General features: G+C 40.4%; 2 protein-coding genes across 2 annotated transcripts in view; one reads left to right on the top strand and one right to left on the bottom strand.

Annotated features, from left to right (window-relative positions):
• The window catches only part of SCN3B (sodium voltage-gated channel beta subunit 3), a 64656-nt gene that overhangs the window by 39455 nt on the left and 4861 nt on the right, over positions 1 to 20340 (bottom strand). The window contains exon 3 of the mRNA XM_072884363.1: positions 5206 to 5412. The gene's annotated coding sequence lies outside the window, so the exon portion shown is untranslated. The remainder of the gene's footprint in view (positions 1 to 5205; positions 5413 to 20340) is intronic.
• ATP12A (ATPase H+/K+ transporting non-gastric alpha2 subunit) lies at positions 725 to 19849 on the top strand. Its single transcript, XM_072884848.1, has 23 exons — positions 725 to 809; positions 1555 to 1748; positions 3253 to 3312; positions 4202 to 4405; positions 4996 to 5109; positions 5268 to 5402; positions 5949 to 6066; positions 6735 to 7003; positions 7903 to 8101; positions 8596 to 8705; positions 9445 to 9579; positions 9858 to 10050; positions 10539 to 10714; positions 11771 to 11907; positions 12668 to 12818; positions 14718 to 14886; positions 15587 to 15741; positions 16364 to 16487; positions 16827 to 16972; positions 17620 to 17753; positions 18698 to 18799; positions 19450 to 19541; positions 19739 to 19849. The coding sequence occupies exons 1-23, from the start codon at positions 725 to 727 to the stop codon at positions 19765 to 19767; spliced, it is 3231 nt and encodes a 1076-aa protein (XP_072740949.1). The 3' UTR covers positions 19768 to 19849.

Genomic DNA, 20340 nt, shown 5'->3' with positions numbered 1-20340 from the left:
CTAACTTCATTAATTTTCTTTATTATTCTCCTCCACCTGCTAAGTTCTCACAATAGATAGCTGTTTTCTTTCTCTCCCAGTGTCTCTACTTTATAGGGATTTGAAAAGCTGAACACATTTTTGGGTGGGATAGTTAAAGAGAGGAGGAGGAGGATGAGGAGGAAGGTGAAGGAAAAATCCCAATAGATAAACCAGATTGTGAACCTTCGGCAAGGTAGCAAAAATAGAACTTCTTGTAACAGACATCCTTTATCTGGGATATGTATCACTAAGCAACTTCAAGTGCTTTAGGAAAAGGATTTCAGACTTTTAACTCTCCAAACTACTCACCAGATCTTAGCTTTTCCCTTCCTCAAGGTACAACGTCAAGACTTCAACTTTCCTCTAATGAAAGGGCACCTGAGGATAAGATGCCACTTTTGCGTTCAGAATAGTATTAAGCAATAAGATGTCCCAATCCTTTTTTCTTTTTCTTGTTGTTTCCATTACTTGAGCTCTCTGGTTTAGTCTGTATGTAATTAAGATGTCTACTCTCAACTCATCTGAAATATTACCTCTGCAGGAGTCCAAACATTGACAAATGCCCTGCAGAGTATATATGTACTCATTAGACAGACAACAGCAGCCCAAGCTCATCTGTCCCACTAGTAAAGCACGCTATCAGATAAGATCCAGTATGACTCTCACGAAGCTCTCATGGTTAATCTGTAAGGAAGCCTCCGAAATGGGGTCAACCAATAGTTCTTCCAAGGCATGGCACGTAGGTTACAAGATAATTAGGATCTGGAATGTTATGATTAGAGAAGCTGGTAAATTAGCAACACAGGAAGTTTGCCCTTCAGAATACAGTATTAACTTAAAGTTAGGAAACAGCACAACCCCCAAGTTATCAATAAAAGCAAAACATTGTCAGAGGTTTAGCAGCTTCCCTAGGGTTAACAGTTTCCTGTACCTGACACTAGATCAGCAAAAATGAGTGAAGAGTTTGCTAACTCTTCCCTGTAGGTTCTGAACTCTATGTGAAAAGAAAGCCTTGCTTCTCCTTGGCTACCAGTATGGTGTTTGCCTCAATTTCTCGCTACATGATCAAGTGTAAATGTGTAAATATCAATTTTAGTTAAAAAAGAAAAGTAAATCTTGAAGTCATGTATCTAAAAAGCTCCAGGAACAGGCAAGTTCTCAACAAATATTTTTCCCCTCCCCTTTCCTTTTAAAAATCTTTTGCTTTTACACTGATCTCTTCTTGGAGCTTATAAAGGACTTACTGGTTTTCACTAGCAACGCTGAGATCCTGGGCAGAATTCTCACACTTTGTGTTAGACCATAAACTACTAAAAGTGTTGCACATCTCTAAAGGAATCACTATAATTTACATCTGCTTAAGACCTGACCATGATTACTGTAATGCACGCTGGAGAGATCTCAGGATAAGATGGGAACCAGCGCTCTAAGTTGCCAGGAGAAAGAGACAGTAGCAATCTGTAGCTTGTCTTAAAACAAGTAGATTTGTCAGAGTTTGACTTGTTTGTGGTATTTTTTACTGCTTCCTTCAAGTCCCAGCAGATGTTCACAACATTGCCAAAACCTTATTTCTTTTACAGAAGAAGTCCGATGTTTACTCAGTTGAGATCTATGGGACAAAAGATCTTGAAAAAACAGATATTGGAGATGAAGGGGAGAAGTACAAAGACTTGAAAGGCAACAAGAGAAAAAAGAAGTCAGAAGACCTCAAGAAAGAACTGGAATTGGTGAGTGTTGCTAAGCTCCCATTACACCTGGCAGGACAGCCTCTACCCGCTGTCTGAATGAAGTCCGGTGAAGGGGAGTGAAATGCCAATGCACTATCATTTTAACAGAACACCTGCTGCTCTGAAAATCCTAACACAGGGAAGGATTTGCTTCCTCATGCTCCTCAAGTGTGCCAGAAAAAAGTTGTGCAGGATTAATACCTGCAATGAGAGAATGATTCTGGCTTAATTAAGCCACCAATGGTACAGAACATGATCTCACCTAAGAGGAGTTATTAGCCAGATGGAGTAACTGCAACCAGTATTTCCTCTGAACTGCCACTTGTACAGTCAGCCAGGAAACAGCGGGAAAGGTAGAAGCACAACATTTTGCTCTAGAGATTTCTAGTACATCTAAAAGCATGCCTCAGCTTTAAGCACAGGTTTTTTTCCCCAAACTAACTGCACTGTTCTTCAAGGACACTGCACTAAGCTCAAGAAACCTGTATTTTACTTCTGGCTTGCTACTGACCTGCTGGCTGATCTTGGAAAAGTTGCTTCCTCTCTGTACGTTTCAGTTTCTCAATCTGAAAAATGAAGGTAATTATACTGACCTCTTTTCTGAATTGCTTTGAGAACAATTCAAAGGAGAGGCTATTTATGGGCTAGATGGTATTTCAAAGGTAAGGAAACTCCAAAACAGGCCATCAGTTTACCCATCACGTTTCCAAGATCTACCCAGTACCAGCTAAATAATTCTCGGTGTACCTTATATTTGCCACCAAGGGATGTAACATTACTCTCATGTTTCTAAAGAGAAACCAAAGCACAGACAAGTTAATTGACTCATCCAAGTACCAGTGAATCATTCCGTGAAAACAATTGTGAGATCTCTCAAATTCTTGGCTTCTAAATCTCAGTTTGGCACAAGATATAATTAGGTCAATGATACCACAGAGGTGTCACTGCAAGGAAAGGAGAAGAGCTTTGAGATTTCCCTCTCCCACACCCTTTTTAACTGTGGTTAGAACCTGCTGCTTTTTTCCACAAGACTGTGGCGAATAATTTCACATATCCTACCTTGTCAATCAAGTGCAAAGATTGTTGTCTGACATATTCTGACACCACATCCTTTCTTCTACCAACATATTGCCTATGGTACTGAATGCTCGAGTCCTGTAGCATGTAAAGAGGAACTATTTATCTAAAAGAAGCACAGACATTTGTGGCAAGGAGTATTAACATGAAAACGCCATTCTGTTCTTGTGACAGATTTGCTGGAGGAGGGAGCTATTTACGAAAGTACTCTCAAAATAAAAAGAAAATACCATCTTCCAGTGGAAGATATTTTGCTTATCAATATGAAAATTGCATATTGTCAGTTCATGAAAGTGGGATGTTGTACTAGGAACTGGATCCATGGTCCCAGATCCAGGCTGTCTGAACATTCTCCAAATCCTGAAATAAAAATGGCAACAGTCTGACATTCTGCTCACTATTATTTTCTCTTTCTTTTGGAATCCAGGATGACCACAAACTCAGCACTTCAGAACTGGAGGAAAAGTACGGTACAAGCATCAATAAAGTAAGTCCATAGGGCAGCATTAAGAAACTGCCTGAATCGTTGCCTTACTTTGCCTCTGACTTAGGCAAAGCTTCCTAGAAGCAGTAGAAAAACATTCAGATCAACAGACTCATGCATAGATGTATGTGTGGATGCACGAGTATGATGCACTAACTCCCAATAAAGCCTAAATCAGCAAGTCAACATGCAGCACTGACCTGGACTTAGTCTGGAGTTTCTCTCAAGTCTGAAGAAGTCTGACCTACGGTTTTGAAACCAAATCCCTGCACAAAACGTGACCTCAAAGTTTGCACCAGGACCTCAGCTTTTCTGAAGTTTTTATCTGATATTTCAGTTACACTACAATTCATTTTTCACTGGCAGTGTCTGTAACAATCTAAAGCAAGAGAGTGCACTGGAAATGATTTTATCTTGAAGGAAACACTAGATTTGAGAAACTATACACCTGAGTCCCTTTGACACCTAACATTCAAATATCAAAGCACTGCAACGTGGCCAGAGTACAGACAGGAATTTCAAGGAACCCATGAACTACAAACATCTTGGTGGAAATGCAGAAACGGCAGGAAAAGAATCGATGTCTGTTTTTCCCAGCTTTCCAAACACTTAGTACAGGTATACTTGACAGATAACCGACAGAATGAAAACTCCTAATGGACACAGCCCCAGATTCAATGCTCCAGTAAAGAAATATCTGTTTCTCCATAGCAGATAACTAATAGTAGCCAACCTGAAATGTGAAAGTTTGGAAATTGAAGATGCAGGTTAGTGCAGCTGATCTGTGACACAAACAATGTTTAAGGAAAAAACAGCATGCAAATTTTGTTCTGAGTTGAGACAGAAATCTGTTTCTGTGACTTCATTTTAAAGATGTCATTTACTTTTGCAGGGTCTCTCTAGTGCAAGAGCAGCAGAGATTTTGGCTCGGGATGGTCCCAACTCACTCACTCCTCCCAAAGCCACTCCTGAAATTGTTAAGTTCCTCAAGCAGATGGTGGGAGGGTTTTCCATCCTCTTATGGATAGGAGCTGTCTTCTCCTGGATTTCGTTTGGCATTCAGCTTGCTCAGGGAGCTGAATCACCCTTTGACAATGTAAGTATTTCAATAACCACAAAGTGAGTATTTGACCCTTTGACAATCTAAGTAATCTGAATACTACTTAACAGTTATTCAGTAACTACAAGGAGGCCTTTTATTCTTTCAGGACTCTCCCTCTGCTACCAAATATTTCTGATAAATGCCCAAATACCTGACATACCACTTCTGTCTAAGAGTGCCTATTCAAAGGTTTTATAACCACTACCCATAATTGTAATACTTGAGTACTCACAAGAGCAATACTGAAGTCCACAAAGGAGTCCGAAGTCTTTGACTCTGGTTCCCTTATGAGTTACACTCTGCTAGGAATATAATTTGTACGGGTTTGTGTCAGGTTTAGTTTAGAAAAGACTTTTAGAGAGATGGGAAAATTGCTATTAAAAGCCCTTTTCATACTCAAAAAGCTTTACTTGATCATTAGCAGGGCAAAACTTGAAAGTTCTTTTCTTAAACTGTCTTTTAACCTGACCAATACCTCACATTTTAAGAGTCTCCTGAAACAATACAGAACTACGGTTCATTCTAGCAGAGGAATTGCTGAACACTTGTCTTAAATTAACTGGATTATGTCTTTTATTGATTAGCTCTACCTTGGAGTAGTCCTGGCACTGGTTGTCATCCTCACTGGCATCTTCGCTTACTATCAAGAAGCTAAAAGCACAAACATCATGGCCAGCTTCAGTAAAATGATTCCACAGGTGAGAATAACCAAGGCATTTCATTTGAGATGAAAGTTCATTCTAATAACACACCTCGAAATGACAAAAAGCACAATAAGCCCAACCTGAACTTACCTCTTGGTAGGAGGTTTAGAGGATGGCACAATGCTAATTTTTGTCCCACTTTGGTCTTTCAGCAAGCTCTTGTCATCAGAGATGCAGAAAAGAAGGAACTGCCAGCAGGCCAGCTGGTGGTTGGAGACATCGTGGAAATAAAGGGTGGCGATAGGATCCCAGCGGACATTCGTCTGATCTTTGCTCAGGGTTGTAAGGTAAACAGTACTTTGCAGAGCATGGGGGAAAAAAGAACATGGTTTAGAGACTTTTATTAAATGTATAAAATTTCTGTGCACCCAATATGAGTTATTACAGCTTTAATTAGACATAATCTAATTAAATCATAAAGTGCAGAAGCTATACTGTGATGCTCAGCTCATCTAGGACTAACATCTCCACTCCCTGAACATTAAAAGAAGCCATTAGGTCCATACCATATTCTAGCAATGCTCTTTGCCAGGACAGGGGCAGAAATACCAATACAGTATTAAGAGTTTCCACAGACCTGGAGGCAGATCTTCAAACCATGTTTTCTTTCAGGCTGCTACTGAAAATCCCACTGACAGACACACAACACTGACTGAACTGAATTCCCACAGAAACAGATTCTCTCAGTGACAAGGGCAATTCTCTAAGAGAAAAGGCACCGAGAGGTTACCACCCTGTCGCCTATTAGTAAATGTGCTGCTGCCTTATGTTCTGGGCTAGACATAACTGCATATTACTAACTTTAATATGGACATGTCTCCATTTCATTAAAGGTGGACAATTCTTCACTCACAGGGGAATCAGAACCACAGTCTCGTTCCTGTGACTTCACCCATGAGAACCCCTTGGAGACCAAGAACATTGCATTCTACTCCACTACCTGTGTGGAAGGTGTGTACAGACAGAGAGAAGGGTCTCCAGAAATGGCACCTGTACAGGTTGCTACATAATACTGCTAACTTATTTTAAACAATTCTGCTTCATGGAATTCCAGAAAGGCTTAGTTGCTCACAAGATACTGTTGTCCCAAGCACACCAAAATAAAGCCTTAAGCACTGGGCTGGTCATACTTAGTATCAACCAGTGAGACATTTGTTTTAACACCTAGCCTGGCTATGGGTGCAACAATCAATTTATTGCCGTTTCCTTGTGGTCTTTCCATCACTATCTTTAGGAATGTCAAGTTGCAGATGCCTCAAAGTACTTGTGGATGCTTCTGTGTAAGGGCTCTGCACACATAAAGGTGTTGTTCCTATTCTCAGGGCTAAAAGGTATGCGTGTTATACCTAACAGACTATCTGCTACGAGACCGTACTGTGCCCAGGATAACACTACATTCCTACTGCAATGCAATAAAAAAAGACTCTAATTAATGAAAGTAGCTTATGTCTGTCTTCCTCTTCACCGACAGAGCCGTTAAGATTTCTAAGGGGAAGAATGTAATTCTGGGGTGAACTCTCAGTCACGTTAAGGCTGAGAAGGGTCTCTGTCAATCAGCACTGGGTACAGAAGACGGGATTAGTCTCTCCTGGAGCTGACAGTCTTTTATTTCTTTGCAGGCACTGCTACTGGCATTGTAATCAACACTGGGGATCGCACTGTCATCGGGCGGATTGCCTCTCTCGCATCGGGAGTAGGAAATGAGAAAACACCCATTGCTATCGAGATAGAACATTTCGTCTACCTGGTGGCAGGAGTGGCCATTTCCATCGGTGTTCTCTTCTTCATTATATCTGTTTCTATGCGATACAAGATTCTGGACTCAATCATCTTTCTCATTGGCATCATTGTGGCAAATGTGCCAGAGGGACTGCTAGCCACAGTAACGGTGAGTCTATGTTTGAATTCACTGGTTGCCACTGTAGTTCTTCAGTCATCACCACAATTTGTCACTCCTAAGTTCGTTACAGTGCAACAGGAACCAGCAAAGAACAGATTATCTATTAAGTGACTTGGCTGAGTTGAGTTTGAAATAGGGGTGGTTTTTTCCACTAAACTGAAGGGACAAACATTTCATTTGGGAATTCTGGCATAACTAAGCCATAAATCTTAAAAGCTTCAGCACAATAACCCAGTTTGAAATAAGGTTCTTAAAGTACCCTTCTCACTCAATTGCTAACCAGTACAATGATGTGACTCATTTCCCCACAACCTGTTCCTATTTGGAAATGAGGATATTGTACCCTAAAAGTCACGTGAAAATGCCACTTACTAACACATATAAAGCATCACTAAAATCGCTGGCTGGGAAGCAGCACACCTGCTAAGCACTGTTAGCCCTGAAGTACACCAACAATGAACAACCAGCAGTACCACAATAATGAAGAGAATCATTTCAGGATTCATTAAGTTGGTGATTAGGAGCTCCGCCCCATCTAAAACAGCCTCTTAACTGGTATGACATGCCTACTGCTATCAGCAGGAAAGCAGTCTCCTCTCAGCAGCAAATGTACTTGTGCTAGTTACAGCCCAACCTCTGACCTTAATAATGCTATTAAAAAAAGAAAAAAAGTGCACTGCAGTCAAAGATACACTTCAAAGATAAATTTCAAATTTATCTTTCAAGTCAAAAGATTTTTACTTGAAAGATAATTTTAAAAATTTTTTAAAATGTTCTCTTCCTAAAAAACATAAACACAAAACCCCCGGCAGAAGCACGTAAACTCATTGCATCATTCTGTAACTGTATCTCACCAATAGTAAGCTGAACTTCTTTACTTCTGCCAGGTCAGCCTGTCTCTGACAGCCAAGCGGATGGCAAAGAAGAACTGTTTGGTGAAGAACTTGGAAGCTGTAGAAACACTCGGTTCTACCTCCATCATCTGTTCAGACAAGACAGGGACCCTCACACAAAACAGGATGACTGTTGCTCACCTCTGGTTTGATAATCAGATCTACTCAGCTGACACCAGTGAAGATCAAACAAGTAAATATAGCGATGGGGGATCTGGGAAGGGACAACCACTTGGATCAAACCTGTGGTGGTTCACACCTACCGTCTGTCAAACCAATGTTAATGGGAATATCTTTTGATAGCTAAAATAGACATGTTTTCCTTCCACATAGAAGTGTCGTGTGCAACAGGAAAGTCCCTTCTTAGCCATGTAGAGAAGTGAAAAAAATAATTAATATTTGATTCCCACTCACAGAAAGTAAGTCTGGAGGAGGTTCTAATCCAGATCCTTTTGCCGACAGTAAACTTAGTAGGGAAATAAACAGAAAAATATCATCTAAGCAACTTTGCTAGAACTGCTAACTGACAGATATAACTGTTTGTGTGAAACTGTTTTTCTGTAACAGAACCTCTCAAAAGAGCAATTTTCTTCTGCAAATAATTCAGTCCTGTTGTTTCAAACTTAAGCTTCTACTTCCATCACATAATATGCTAAGGGATGCAATATTTATTTTGCTTCCTCTCAGCCCAGCCTTTTGATCAAAGTTCTCCGTCGTGGACAGCATTATCAAAAATTCTAACTCTCTGCAACCGGGCAGAATTCAGACCAGGACAGGAGAATCTCCCAATAATGAAGGTACTGCCTACTTCATATCAGCTTATTTCTCTTCCTCTGAAAGAACACCACACATAAGTTGTTCTCTTTGGCTTTAGTGATCTCCTTCATTTTACCACGGCGACCTAAGTTACTATTTATAGTAGCATTCCTGCTATACATTAGCAAAAAGTGTAAGACAGGGAAAAAAACCCACAAAGCCAAGAGCAACTGTCCATATAAGGAAAAAGACAATTCAGGTAGCAAGAATTTCTACACCAGTAATTACCACACTATTAATTTAATATAGCAAGATAGAAAAGGTAAAGATGCCTTAATTAATATCTTTACACATGACTGCTGAAGATAGTAAATTCTGGTGACTAGAGTGCCAGAACAAATCCCCGGTTTCTACTGTTTACTCCATCAATGCCTTCCTCAAAGTCACTTGATGTTGTCTGTCAGTTAGCTCACCCATGCATGCCTGCTGCTACCCTAGAACTGCATTATAAAGCTTCCACACAAACCTGAAAGTGATCACAAATCTTGCGCTTTTGCAGAATCAAGCACTAATTTAATCTCTTTACTGTAGCTTAGTTCTAGCAGCAAGTGCAAAACAGATGTCCCAAATTTTTACTGTAATAATTTTCCAGGACAAGCTGGATGTAGCAACATAGATTCATTGCTGCTTAAGCATACATGTTATAGAAACATGCAAGCTCTCCTGATGGAAGTGCAGAAGTATATGTGCTATAAACTGTTTCTTCTTTTGTGCATACAGAGAGTTGTGGTAGGGGATGCCTCTGAAACAGCTCTGCTAAAATTTGCAGAAGTCATTTTGGGCGACGTCATGAATATTAGAGCACGGAACAAGAAAGTGGCTGAAATTCCTTTCAACTCTACCAACAAATTCCAGGTGTGTTTCATTTGTGGAAATTACGCCAGAGTGTTTCCAACTTAAACCGTTTCTATCACCAGGTCTAATGCAACTATTTGTGACCTTGAAGTCTTAACAGGGTAATTCAGTGACAGAGGAAATCTAAGCTATAATAAATGTAGTTCATTCCATTTGATGGAATGTATGATATCCTCATGGAAAAGAAGAAACATTGCCTCCATGCAAAGTGATCAAAACCAGGAACAAATGAGGGTCACGTATGCTCTTTCAAATCATTTCGTATTTGTGGCACACAGCTTTCCATTCACGAGACTGATGATCCCGACGACAAACGCTTTCTGCTGGTGATGAAAGGTGCCCCAGAGAGGATTTTAGAGAGATGTAGCACCATCATGATCAACGGCAAAGAAGAACCACTGGACAGTGAAAAGGCAGAAGCTTTCCAAACAGCATACATGGAGCTGGGGGGCATGGGAGAGAGAGTGCTGGGTGAGTCCAAGCAGAGAGACTATCAGAGAACTGCGGTGTAAAATGGGGTTTTAAATCTCGGTACAATCCAGTGTGTCTGGACTTCATTCCTCTTGCAGTGGAGGGAGAAAAGGAAAGTGTTCAGCCTCCCAAGCAGAGTGTTAAAACCACACTGACGTGTTGTAAGCTCTCTGTGGCAGGGATGCCCTTACTGCTCTATACTGATGTTGATCTGCCACACTGCACAGCCAAAAAACCCCCTAAGTAATCCACAAAGGAAAACACTCTTCCTTGCTGGCAGTATCACTAGCTTTGCCACATGAAACACTGACTCCGTATAAACTTTGATGTGAAGGTTAGAATGGCAGGTTAAAAAATCCTCCATGAAAAGCTAATGGTTAAATGCACTGGAGTTCCATGGACAAGAGCAAAGCCTGACGCTATGTAGCAAGCTCTCCTCTTTCTCCCACTATTTCCTGTACGTTACATCAACTTAAGTTTCTTTTCAGGTTTCTGTCATTTATACCTGCCTGAAAACGAGTTTCCAGACACCTACCCTTTTGACACAGATTCCATGAACTTCCCAACCTCCAACCTGTGCTTTGTTGGGCTGTTATCTATGATTGACCCACCTCGTTCCACAGTGCCAGATGCTGTCTCAAAATGCCGCAGTGCTGGGATCAAGGTAGGGATTTTACAAAGTAAAATACAGAGATTCTACAGAAAGAGTCATGATAATATAACTTTTAAGATCTTCCACCATGTTGTCATTAATATCTTTCTAGCAACAACTACCAAAAATCCAAACGTTCGTTAATACCATTCTATAATTGTAACTTAAAGAAACTACTTGAAGGCCCTGAAAGGCAAAACAGTTTAATTTACGTGGGAATCAGACTATAGGAAGTGCACAGAACCCCAAAACTGGAAATCCAAATTTGGAAAAGCTCAGATACTGTCTCATCAGATCCATTTCTAGAATACAGAAACCATGCCAGCTAGAATTACTTGCTTGTAGACAGCTTAAGGTAACAGAAACAACTCTTGAGAAGGCATTAGGACACAGGGCTACACCTGTTAAGAACTTTTATGCATAGGAATCACTAATCTCAAAACTGTTTAAGTTGAACCTGAAGCAGTAATTCTCCTCATTTCACTCCCAGGGGACCCTCAAATAAACTTTCAGCTCTAGAGGCAATCTAGCTAAAGAAAGGAAAATCAGCATTTGGAATTACTGATCTCAGATGAGATGAATCCCAAGTCCCAACCCTGGTGAAATTTTCTGTAGTCCGTAGACAGATCTGGCAGCTGGCAACTCTTCTTCAAGAAAACCAAGAAAAAACTGTCTTATCTGTCAGGACACCTCAGTCACAAGGATCCATTTTAAGATGCAACATTCTAATGAACTCTCACCTTTGAGTATACCTAATATAAATTCTTATATAAAAGGCTTCTTTATTCTGCATAATTTTAACCTTGCTGCCTGTGACAAGTTCTTCCTTTACAGCCCTGATAAAATAGCACCAATAACAAGAGGTAGAGACCAAATGTCAATACAGAGCCAATTAAGTAATAGTCATACTATTGACATAATCTGTCATTGTTACGTACATAGCGCAGCTTTCCAAGTTCAGATTCTAAACTGCTTCCTGGCCTACAACAGTAGATATTTTCACCTTATCTCACTCCAGCCATTGCATATACATTTGTCACTCACGCCGAGTGCTTGTCCATTCCTCAGGTTATCATGGTCACTGGTGATCATCCCATCACGGCTAAGGCCATTGCCAAGAGTGTAGGCATCATTTCAGCCACCAGTGAGACTGTGGAAGATATTGCTAAGCGCCTCAACATTCCTGTTGAGCAAGTCAATAGACGGTAGGAGCAAACAGAGTATAGGGGATACCTGTGGGTTCATTTTCTGAAAGCTATGCCTTCCCCCTCCATAATGCTTTTACAGCCTATTTCTACATCACGACTGCTTTTTGCTTTTCTATTTCTTGATACATTCCCAGCCATTGTATCCATCCAACGTGTCATCTCTACCTAAATAACTAGGTGTCTAGGTCAGTGGCTCTCATCTTCACTGGCCCTTGAAAAAAAAAAACAAAACCAAAAACAAAACAAAAAAACCCCACAAAACCAAACTAGCAAATTATACTTTGCAGATCACGTTGGACTTTGCTGTCACTGCCCATTTGACAAAAACACACATATGAAAAGCAAAATTCAGAATCACATGACCTAAGGACCATCAGTCCAAATTCCTCTTTCACCCATTAAATGTGAAAAAAATAACATCATAAGAGAAAGAGAAAAGCTCTTTACAGACAAGATGTCTTCCTCCTCCACTGTCCCACCCTCCCACTCAGAGCCCTCTTTAAAATGCATTTTCTGCTGTTATGTCTGCTTAGAAGGAAGCTTCAATTACTCCCCTCTGTATCTAGGTAACTGTAATTCACTCTGGATTTCTACAGTGGCTTTCATTCAACACCTGCTGATTAACAACTAATGCTTCTGAAATTAACTCAATTTGCTGCTTTCCTTACTATCAAGCCTCATACATTCTATGAGTGCACTATTTTTATCTAAGCCTTTTAATTTGAAAATTTACCCAGCTTTCCCATGGCTCTTACAGAGAAGCTACAGCAGCAGTAGTTAATGGGATGGAGCTGAAGGATATGAGCTTGCAGCAGCTGGATGAAATCTTGTGTAACCACTCAGAGATAGTCTTTGCTCGGACATCGCCCCAACAGAAACTGATTATAGTTGAAGGCTGCCAAAGGCAGGTGAGTAAGACGTCTAAAAGGTTATACACAGATATGGCTATAGGGTATTCATGGGGCAGTAGCTTTCCACAGATATCGTCCCCGAGGTGAGAGGGTGGAAGCCAATTTCCAATGCTCTCTAAGCTCTGCTTGTACTCTTTTCACTATGCAAGAACATTATCTAACAGATTGCCACAAACACTGTCTGGACAGAATCCAAGCTACTCAAATTCTTGTTACAGACTCTGAACTCCTATTGACAACATGAGCTTTTCCTAAGCTTGACTGGCTTGGAGCTGTACCGAGGGTCTGTGTTTTGCATATAATTCTGAGAAGCTGCTGCTGTGCTGCACATAAAGCCTCCTAGGCAGAGACTGTACAGGAAAGGAGCCTTCCCTCAGGAATTCTTTAAACCCAGATAAAAGCAACATGTTACCACATCCTCTCATCTTATCTCTTGTGACCATTTAGACCTATGCAATTCCTGCCCACAGGAATGTTTAGAAGTGAAATAAGGTATGAATCCTGCAAAATGTCATAGCATGATTTATGTAGGACCAAGTCTTATCTATGTTACTTTCAAAGACTGTAAAACTACCCAGAGAAAGCAGGATTTTAAAAATTGTCATTGGAAGATTCTCCCCTCAGATATGACATCTTCCAAATAGATGCTTTCAATTTCCAAATTGAAAGCCACACTGCTCCTGTGCCTGAACTTTGCAGCGAAGGAGACACGGCACAAGACATTATTTTATTTTTGTAATTATGCCAGAGCTAAGCTTTCCAATCAGCATTATCAGCTCTTCGGATTTAAGCCTGAACTGCTTTCAGGAGAGTAAAAAAAAAAAAATTTAAAAAAAAAAACAAACCTTTCAGTTTAATCTTTTTTCTTTTTGAATGGCCTTTGGCAGACAGGGGGTAAATGTGTTTTGCACTGCTTAGACACCCACGCTCCTACTAGATCTAGTTCTTTAAAGGACGAAAAGGAACACCCTCCTGCCCTCAACTCAAGCCAGCCAGTCTACATGCTATGTTTAGTACTTAGAGCTTATAAGCCCTTCTGTACATGGCATTATTTATAGGTAGTGACGCTGTGCTAAATCCCCACAGGGACAGGACATTCAGTATTTGTATTAATCAGTTTGTCAGGCTTTTTCCCACTTGAAACACTCTGTATTGCTATCAAGCCATGAACTTTCGCATCTACTAGAACAGGACCTTTAGCTGCAGTAGATGGTTTCATTGGAAGATAACAAAGAAGATGAATTGAATAACCAGAGTTTTCCATCTTTTGGATTACGAGTGCAATTCTAGCATAGACTAGCAATGACCAGAAGTTGTTGGGATAGGATGAGAATAGTCTCTAACTGAATAGTTACATAATTTACAATTAAGATGAAAACTGCCTGATTCTATAAGCACTTCACAAAAAAGACAAAGACAGAACATGTTGTGTCAAATGAATCTCCCACTGATGAGCCTGGGCCTGCTCAGACAGGGATAGACCATATACATATAGACAGATGTCTAGATTTTTAAGTCCCCTTATATTCTACAGAAAGAAATGATCAGATTAATTGCATTTTAAGTGCATCTAATTTAGATGTCTACTCTTTAGGATGTAGTAAATCATATCCCTGAATTTCCTGCTTCTCTCTACTATGAAGGGAGTCTAGATGACAAACTCAGATACAGACATCTAACACACAAAAGTCTGAGATTGCTGTATTAATCCTATCTAGTGTCTTTCTGATCACTGGCTATGTTTTATGTGGGTACAAAGAGGATTCAGAACTTCATATCAGCATCTTTCTTCTAGAGATTTAAAGACAGGGAGTGTGCCAAGAACAGACTGTCCCTAGGGGAAGATAGCACCATCTCCTCAAAAAACCCACATCGGGATCCTTTTGTGTGTTCCAGGGAGCAGTTGTTGCCGTGACTGGAGATGGAGTCAATGACTCCCCTGCTCTTAAAAAAGCAGATATTGGAATTGCTATGGGTATTGCTGGTTCTGACGCAGCTAAAAATGCAGCTGATATGGTACTGCTGGACGATAACTTTGCTTCTATTGTCACAGGAGTGGAGGAAGGTAAAAACAACATTGCTATCCATTTTCTTAGCTGCAAGCTGCTGACAGCCACACAGCACTGGTGGGTCCTCCTGATCCTTCCCTCCTGTGCTCACTCCCTCTTTTTTCTTTCTGGATTTGGAAATGTGATTTTGATATTTGGAAAAACTGGGAATTAACTCCATTTATAGACGCATGACAAACAGACAATAAGGAAATCATCCCCTTCTCTCACACATAGCATCGGTCTGTTATTGCTGCCTGTTCAAGCTCCAGACAAAAGCACTTCCTATCTCATTCCTATGCAGTTCTGAGCCTCACAAAGATACTAATTGTTTTCTCTATATTTTCACTCTATTACTTGCTCACACATCACCTTCACCGTGCTCCACCTATGACAGTAACACACATTCCACTCTTCTTTCACTGTAAAGAGCTTGGTGTTTCCATTAAAACTACAGTGTATTGTGGAACAGGACCTTTTCCTCAATCTTTCTCATTGAAAGACATTTTTTATTTTCACTTGAATTGTCAGAAGGCTCTAAGGGAAGGTAGGTTAGTAGTTTTAAAAAAACAAACAAAACAAAATGCATGAGGAAACGTATGAGGAAAGTAGACATAAGCAGTAAATGTTTGCACTTCATTTAGTTAAAAATTGATTTTTTTTCTGGAAAACACTGTTGACAATTAGCTTTTACAGAAGTGTCTCCTCTTCCTCCAGGCCGCCTGATCTTTGACAACCTAAAGAAAACAATTGCCTACACCCTGACTAAGAATATCGCCGAGCTCTGTCCCTTTCTCATCTACATTATTGCCAGCATTCCAATGCCCATTGGCACTATCACCATCCTATTCATTGACCTGGGCACAGACATTGTAAGTTAGGGTCTTTTAAATTATTTTCTGCTGAAATATCATGACAAGTGAGAGGGGCTGGGTGCAAAGGGACATGCAGAACACTGAAGATTTAGTTGCCTTACCCTGCAGCTGAATAACAAGCTAGTGAAAGAGTAGAGGACGAGATTAAAAGCAGCCAGATATAGAGAAAGAAGAGTAGAAAAAAAACCTGCAGAGGGGGAGCAGAAAGAAAAGACTTCTGATCCATGCTGACAAGCAAAACTCAGCAGTGTGCAAAATAACAGTGTGTTTCAATCAAGAGATCATACAGATTGCCGCAGTTACTACAGGGGATGAATACCAGACATTTCATTAGAGCCCAGTCCAAGGGATCTGAAAGACCCTTTGATGTTTTCAGTATCCTCCAGCCCTTTGTATTGTCCTATGATCATCAGACCTATGAAACAGTTTCAGACTTCCCTCAAATCCTTTATACGCGTCAAGAGAATGCTAACACGGATCCTTCTTTCATTTACTCTGTGTATACTGAAAATGCAGGGTATGTCAACAGAACCTCTTAAGAACTGAAACTTCTCTGATAAGCATCTCAGAAGCAGACAAATGTTGCCACCAAGGCTCTGATGGTTTATTTCTCTTGTAGATCCCCTCTGTTGCATTAGCCTACGAAAAAGCTGAAAGCGATATTATGAACAGGAGACCTCGTAACAAAAGGAAAGACAGGCTGGTGAATGAGCAGCTTGCTGTATACTCCTATCTGCAGATTGGTAGGTTGGCCTGTTCTCCAAAACACTATCTTGTATCGGCAAACCCAGACAGAGTCAAGTTGATTAATTTTTTAGAAAATGGGGAGCTGAAACTCAACTCCTTCCTCTGCCTTCCCAGGCAAACTCAACTAACTCCCTTCTGTTACTCATTATTCAGCAATACAGCAGGTTTTTAACCTGCAGAGGTCAAGAACCTTAGAGCACTAAGAGCTCTAAACCTACCTTTAGACTCACGGCAAGTTTCATGCCATAGGAGATAGATCAACAGTGATATCCAGCACATTCCCCAGCGCTCCTAAATTTTGCTTCTTCCTCATTTCTCCCTCTTTGATTTTGCAGGTATCATGCAGTCAGTGGGAGCCTTTGTAACCTATTTTACCGTGTATGCTGAACAAGGTTTCCTCCCTTCCACGTTGCTTGGTGTGCGAGTCAACTGGGAAAACAATGCCATTAATGACTTTGAGGATTCATATGGACAGGAATGGGTAAAGCAGCACTGAAACATCCTTGCACTGTCTCTTGCCCAATAGTTTCTTAAAAATTCTATACTCTCCTCCGAAATAAAGGATTAGGGAAAGAGAGAGAGATTTAAATGCAAAAATAGTTAGTTTTCATCTAATGGTCCCTCAGGATAGACTCTTTAGAGCTTCCTGCCACCTAGCTCTTTCATTCAGACTCCATTCTTTCATTCATTCTTCTACAATTTGCCTTCTTCTGATTCAAAGCCTCTGGAGATGCACCTTCTTCTCTGGACTTTATGTTTAGACCCATCATAATCTCTCAGCCCTGCTTCTGAACAGCACTACTGTAAAATACTTTGCAGACTCTCCCTCCCCCTTTCACTCTTCACTCCCCCCCTCACTCATTCTGCAGAAGTCACAAGACACAGAAACCATTAATAAATCAATATAAATACCTCCTTATACCAAGCTCGTGCTTCAGTCTCATGACTCATCCACAGTAACTAGCGGACTAGAACAACTGGCCAAAATCTGATCATTTTGTATCTAAATCTGGAATAACTCTGCATTTACACCTTAGTAACTGAAATCCTATTATCAAGGTTTGCAGTCACTTGCACAAGGTATGAGTGTCTGATATAACACTATTTGATTTTTCCTTCGCTTTGCAGACTAAATACCAGAGGATGTACCTACAGTGGACTGGCTATACTGCCTTTTTTGTCAGCATCACAATTCAGCAAGTTGCTGATTTGATCATCAGGAAAACACGAAGAAATTCCATTTTCCAGCAGGGCCTTTTCAGGTAAGTTTTGCAAGATTCTTTACCTGACACATGAAAAGGATAAGGTAGCCTACTGCTAATTTTACAAGAAGGTTAGCTCAGTGATTTAGCCCACTCACATTCAGTCTTTGAACAAAGACTAAATCTGACTTCAAGCAATCGCAAATCTCAGACAAACATTTTCTTACACCCCCCCCCCCCCTTTCCTACTTCATGATAGGGGTTTTCTTTAAAGAAAGACAGTTAGTGGTTACTCTGAAAATGTATCAGCTTAAAACTAACTTTCCATTCATTAAATTGTTTACTACAAAAAAAGGGAGTTTCGTCTCCAGCTTGTTTTCTTAAATTCTTTATGTAGTTATCAATAGATAGCACATTTGGATTTCTCCAAGATAACTTCAGCCTCTGAGAAGAGGTGATACCAGCTGGTCAAACTCCCTAAGATGGTGCTGGCTGCCCTCTGCAAAACACTCTGCACCCTTCAATCCCATGGAAGCCAGGGAGTTAAAAATATCTATCAGGACGGAGGCCACACTGGCATTTAGCCAAAGTATTTCTGATAGGAAAGCAAATAGTTTTGCTTTCTTTATCTGCAGGTACAGAGCGTACATCTATGTAGATTTCCTTCTTACATGTACGTTCGAGTAACAACGTGCACATTCACAGTGCAAGTAGAAGACATGACTAATGCACATTGCACGTCTGCCTAAAGCTTGCTTTAATCTAGGTAGGTCAGGAATGCTACCAGGAAAGACACAGGCCTATGCAACGCAAGAGTGCTACAGAGTCTACCACTTGCCTCATGCTACTGTGCCTGCAGTACTCATCATCTGATGCAGATCATTCAAGTTAGCTACCAGAGCACAACCACAACTCTGAAAGTGGCACAGCCTTTGCATTATGCTGTGGCATGTTTTTATGCATGGACAGAGGCATGTAACCCTTCCTCTTTGGTTTTCTTGTAGGAACAAAGTCATCTGGGTGGGTATATTTTCCCAGATAGGAATCGCTCTGATTCTTACCTATGGTCTCGGACATGTTACAGCCCTGAACTTCACACCGCTGAGGTGAGTTTTGATGCTAGAGTACTTCCCTTGCCCTTCACATATAAACAGACATGGACTTAGCATTCTGCCAGAAACAGACAAATGGGAGCAGGATGCCCATGCGGCACAATTCAAGGATAAACATTTAAGAATATTCATTATGAGGGACAGGGTGGACAATTTATTGACCAAAAAGGGCATTATTTTCATAGTTGCCACAAAAAAAAAAGCGCCCTACTTTTTTTACTGGATTTACTACTGAGGATCCAGAAACCTACTTTTGTAGAACAAACATTTTAATATTTTTTCCAGGATCTTAAATATTTTGGTGAGATTAGATAGCATTTTACTTAATTTTATGCAAGCAATTTTTTATTTTAAGCATATCACTGTCAGAAATGTTCCATTTTTTCTGCCATCTTCAGAGACTGTAATACCACCAGGTAACATTTCCTTCTGAATAGTATCTGGAATAAATTAATTCAGTAACTACTTAAGATTGGGAGGCTTACATGCACATCATCTTATTTCTAACTGTTTGAGTGCCTAAACTGGGGGGGCAAAAAGGCCAGGTTCTCTTTTAGTGACATCAAATAGCATAGACAGAGACCCCAGAAATTCAGCTGAGTGGTTAGATGCTTCTGAATGAGAACCTCTTCTCCCACTCCCAGGTTTCAGTATTGGTTTGTGGCTGTACCATTTGCAATCTTGATATGGGTCTATGATGAAGTCCGCAAGCTGTTGATTAGGAGATACCCAGGAAGTAAGTAGATTTTTCTAGTTTAGTATTTTAATATAAGGTGTCCTTTCCTTTCCTACCCTTTCACTCATACACGTACTTTAGCTGCCACTGACAGGTGGACTGCTTAAAAATGGACCATTTGTTCCCAATGATTACTTTTCCTTTTTGAGGAAAAAATAACTGATTTTCTTCCCCCCCCCTTCCTTCTCCTATTGCAGGTTGGTGGGATAAGAACATGTATTATTGAAACAGTCCTTACCACTGGTGGTCTTCCTCCTTCTGGAGAGCTTCTTCCCCACCTGATACAGCCTCTGCTGCTTTAATGTCCTGTCTGTGCAATATCAAGCATGGGTTCGCCCCATGAAGGAGTGAAGAAATTTCATGAATTTCATGAAGAAATAAGGATTTTAGAGGTTAATAAATTACCTCCCACTGTACTGTAAAGCTGACACTTGTCTAGAAATTGAAATGCTACCTATTTTTGTAACAAGCACAATTTTCCCACATTCAAAGATGAACCCTAAGATCGCTCTGAGAGGAAAACATGCATAAAGGAAAAAAAGACAGAAAATCCATATAATCTAAGGCATTAATTTGCACTAAAGATGGTGTTTGCTGATTTTCTTTTTTTGGTGGAACTGAATTCCAAGTGAGTGAATACATAGATCTTACCAAAGGTAAAAATGCTGTATAGGAATAATTTGATAATAAAACTTTTTCCAGAAAACAGTTCTCTGTCTTGTTTTCTTATAAAGACTAAGAGAAACTGAGTGGAACAGGAAAGGACCTAACCTCTGCCATGTCAAAGAGGAGAGAAGTG

Source organism: Ciconia boyciana, chromosome 20 (genome assembly GCF_034638445.1).
Source record: "Ciconia boyciana chromosome 20, ASM3463844v1, whole genome shotgun sequence".
In the NCBI taxonomy this organism is placed as follows: domain Eukaryota; kingdom Metazoa; phylum Chordata; class Aves; order Ciconiiformes; family Ciconiidae; genus Ciconia; species Ciconia boyciana.
The sequence above is the reverse complement of the archived record's forward strand: the minus strand, read 5'-3'. Positions and strand labels throughout refer to the sequence as shown.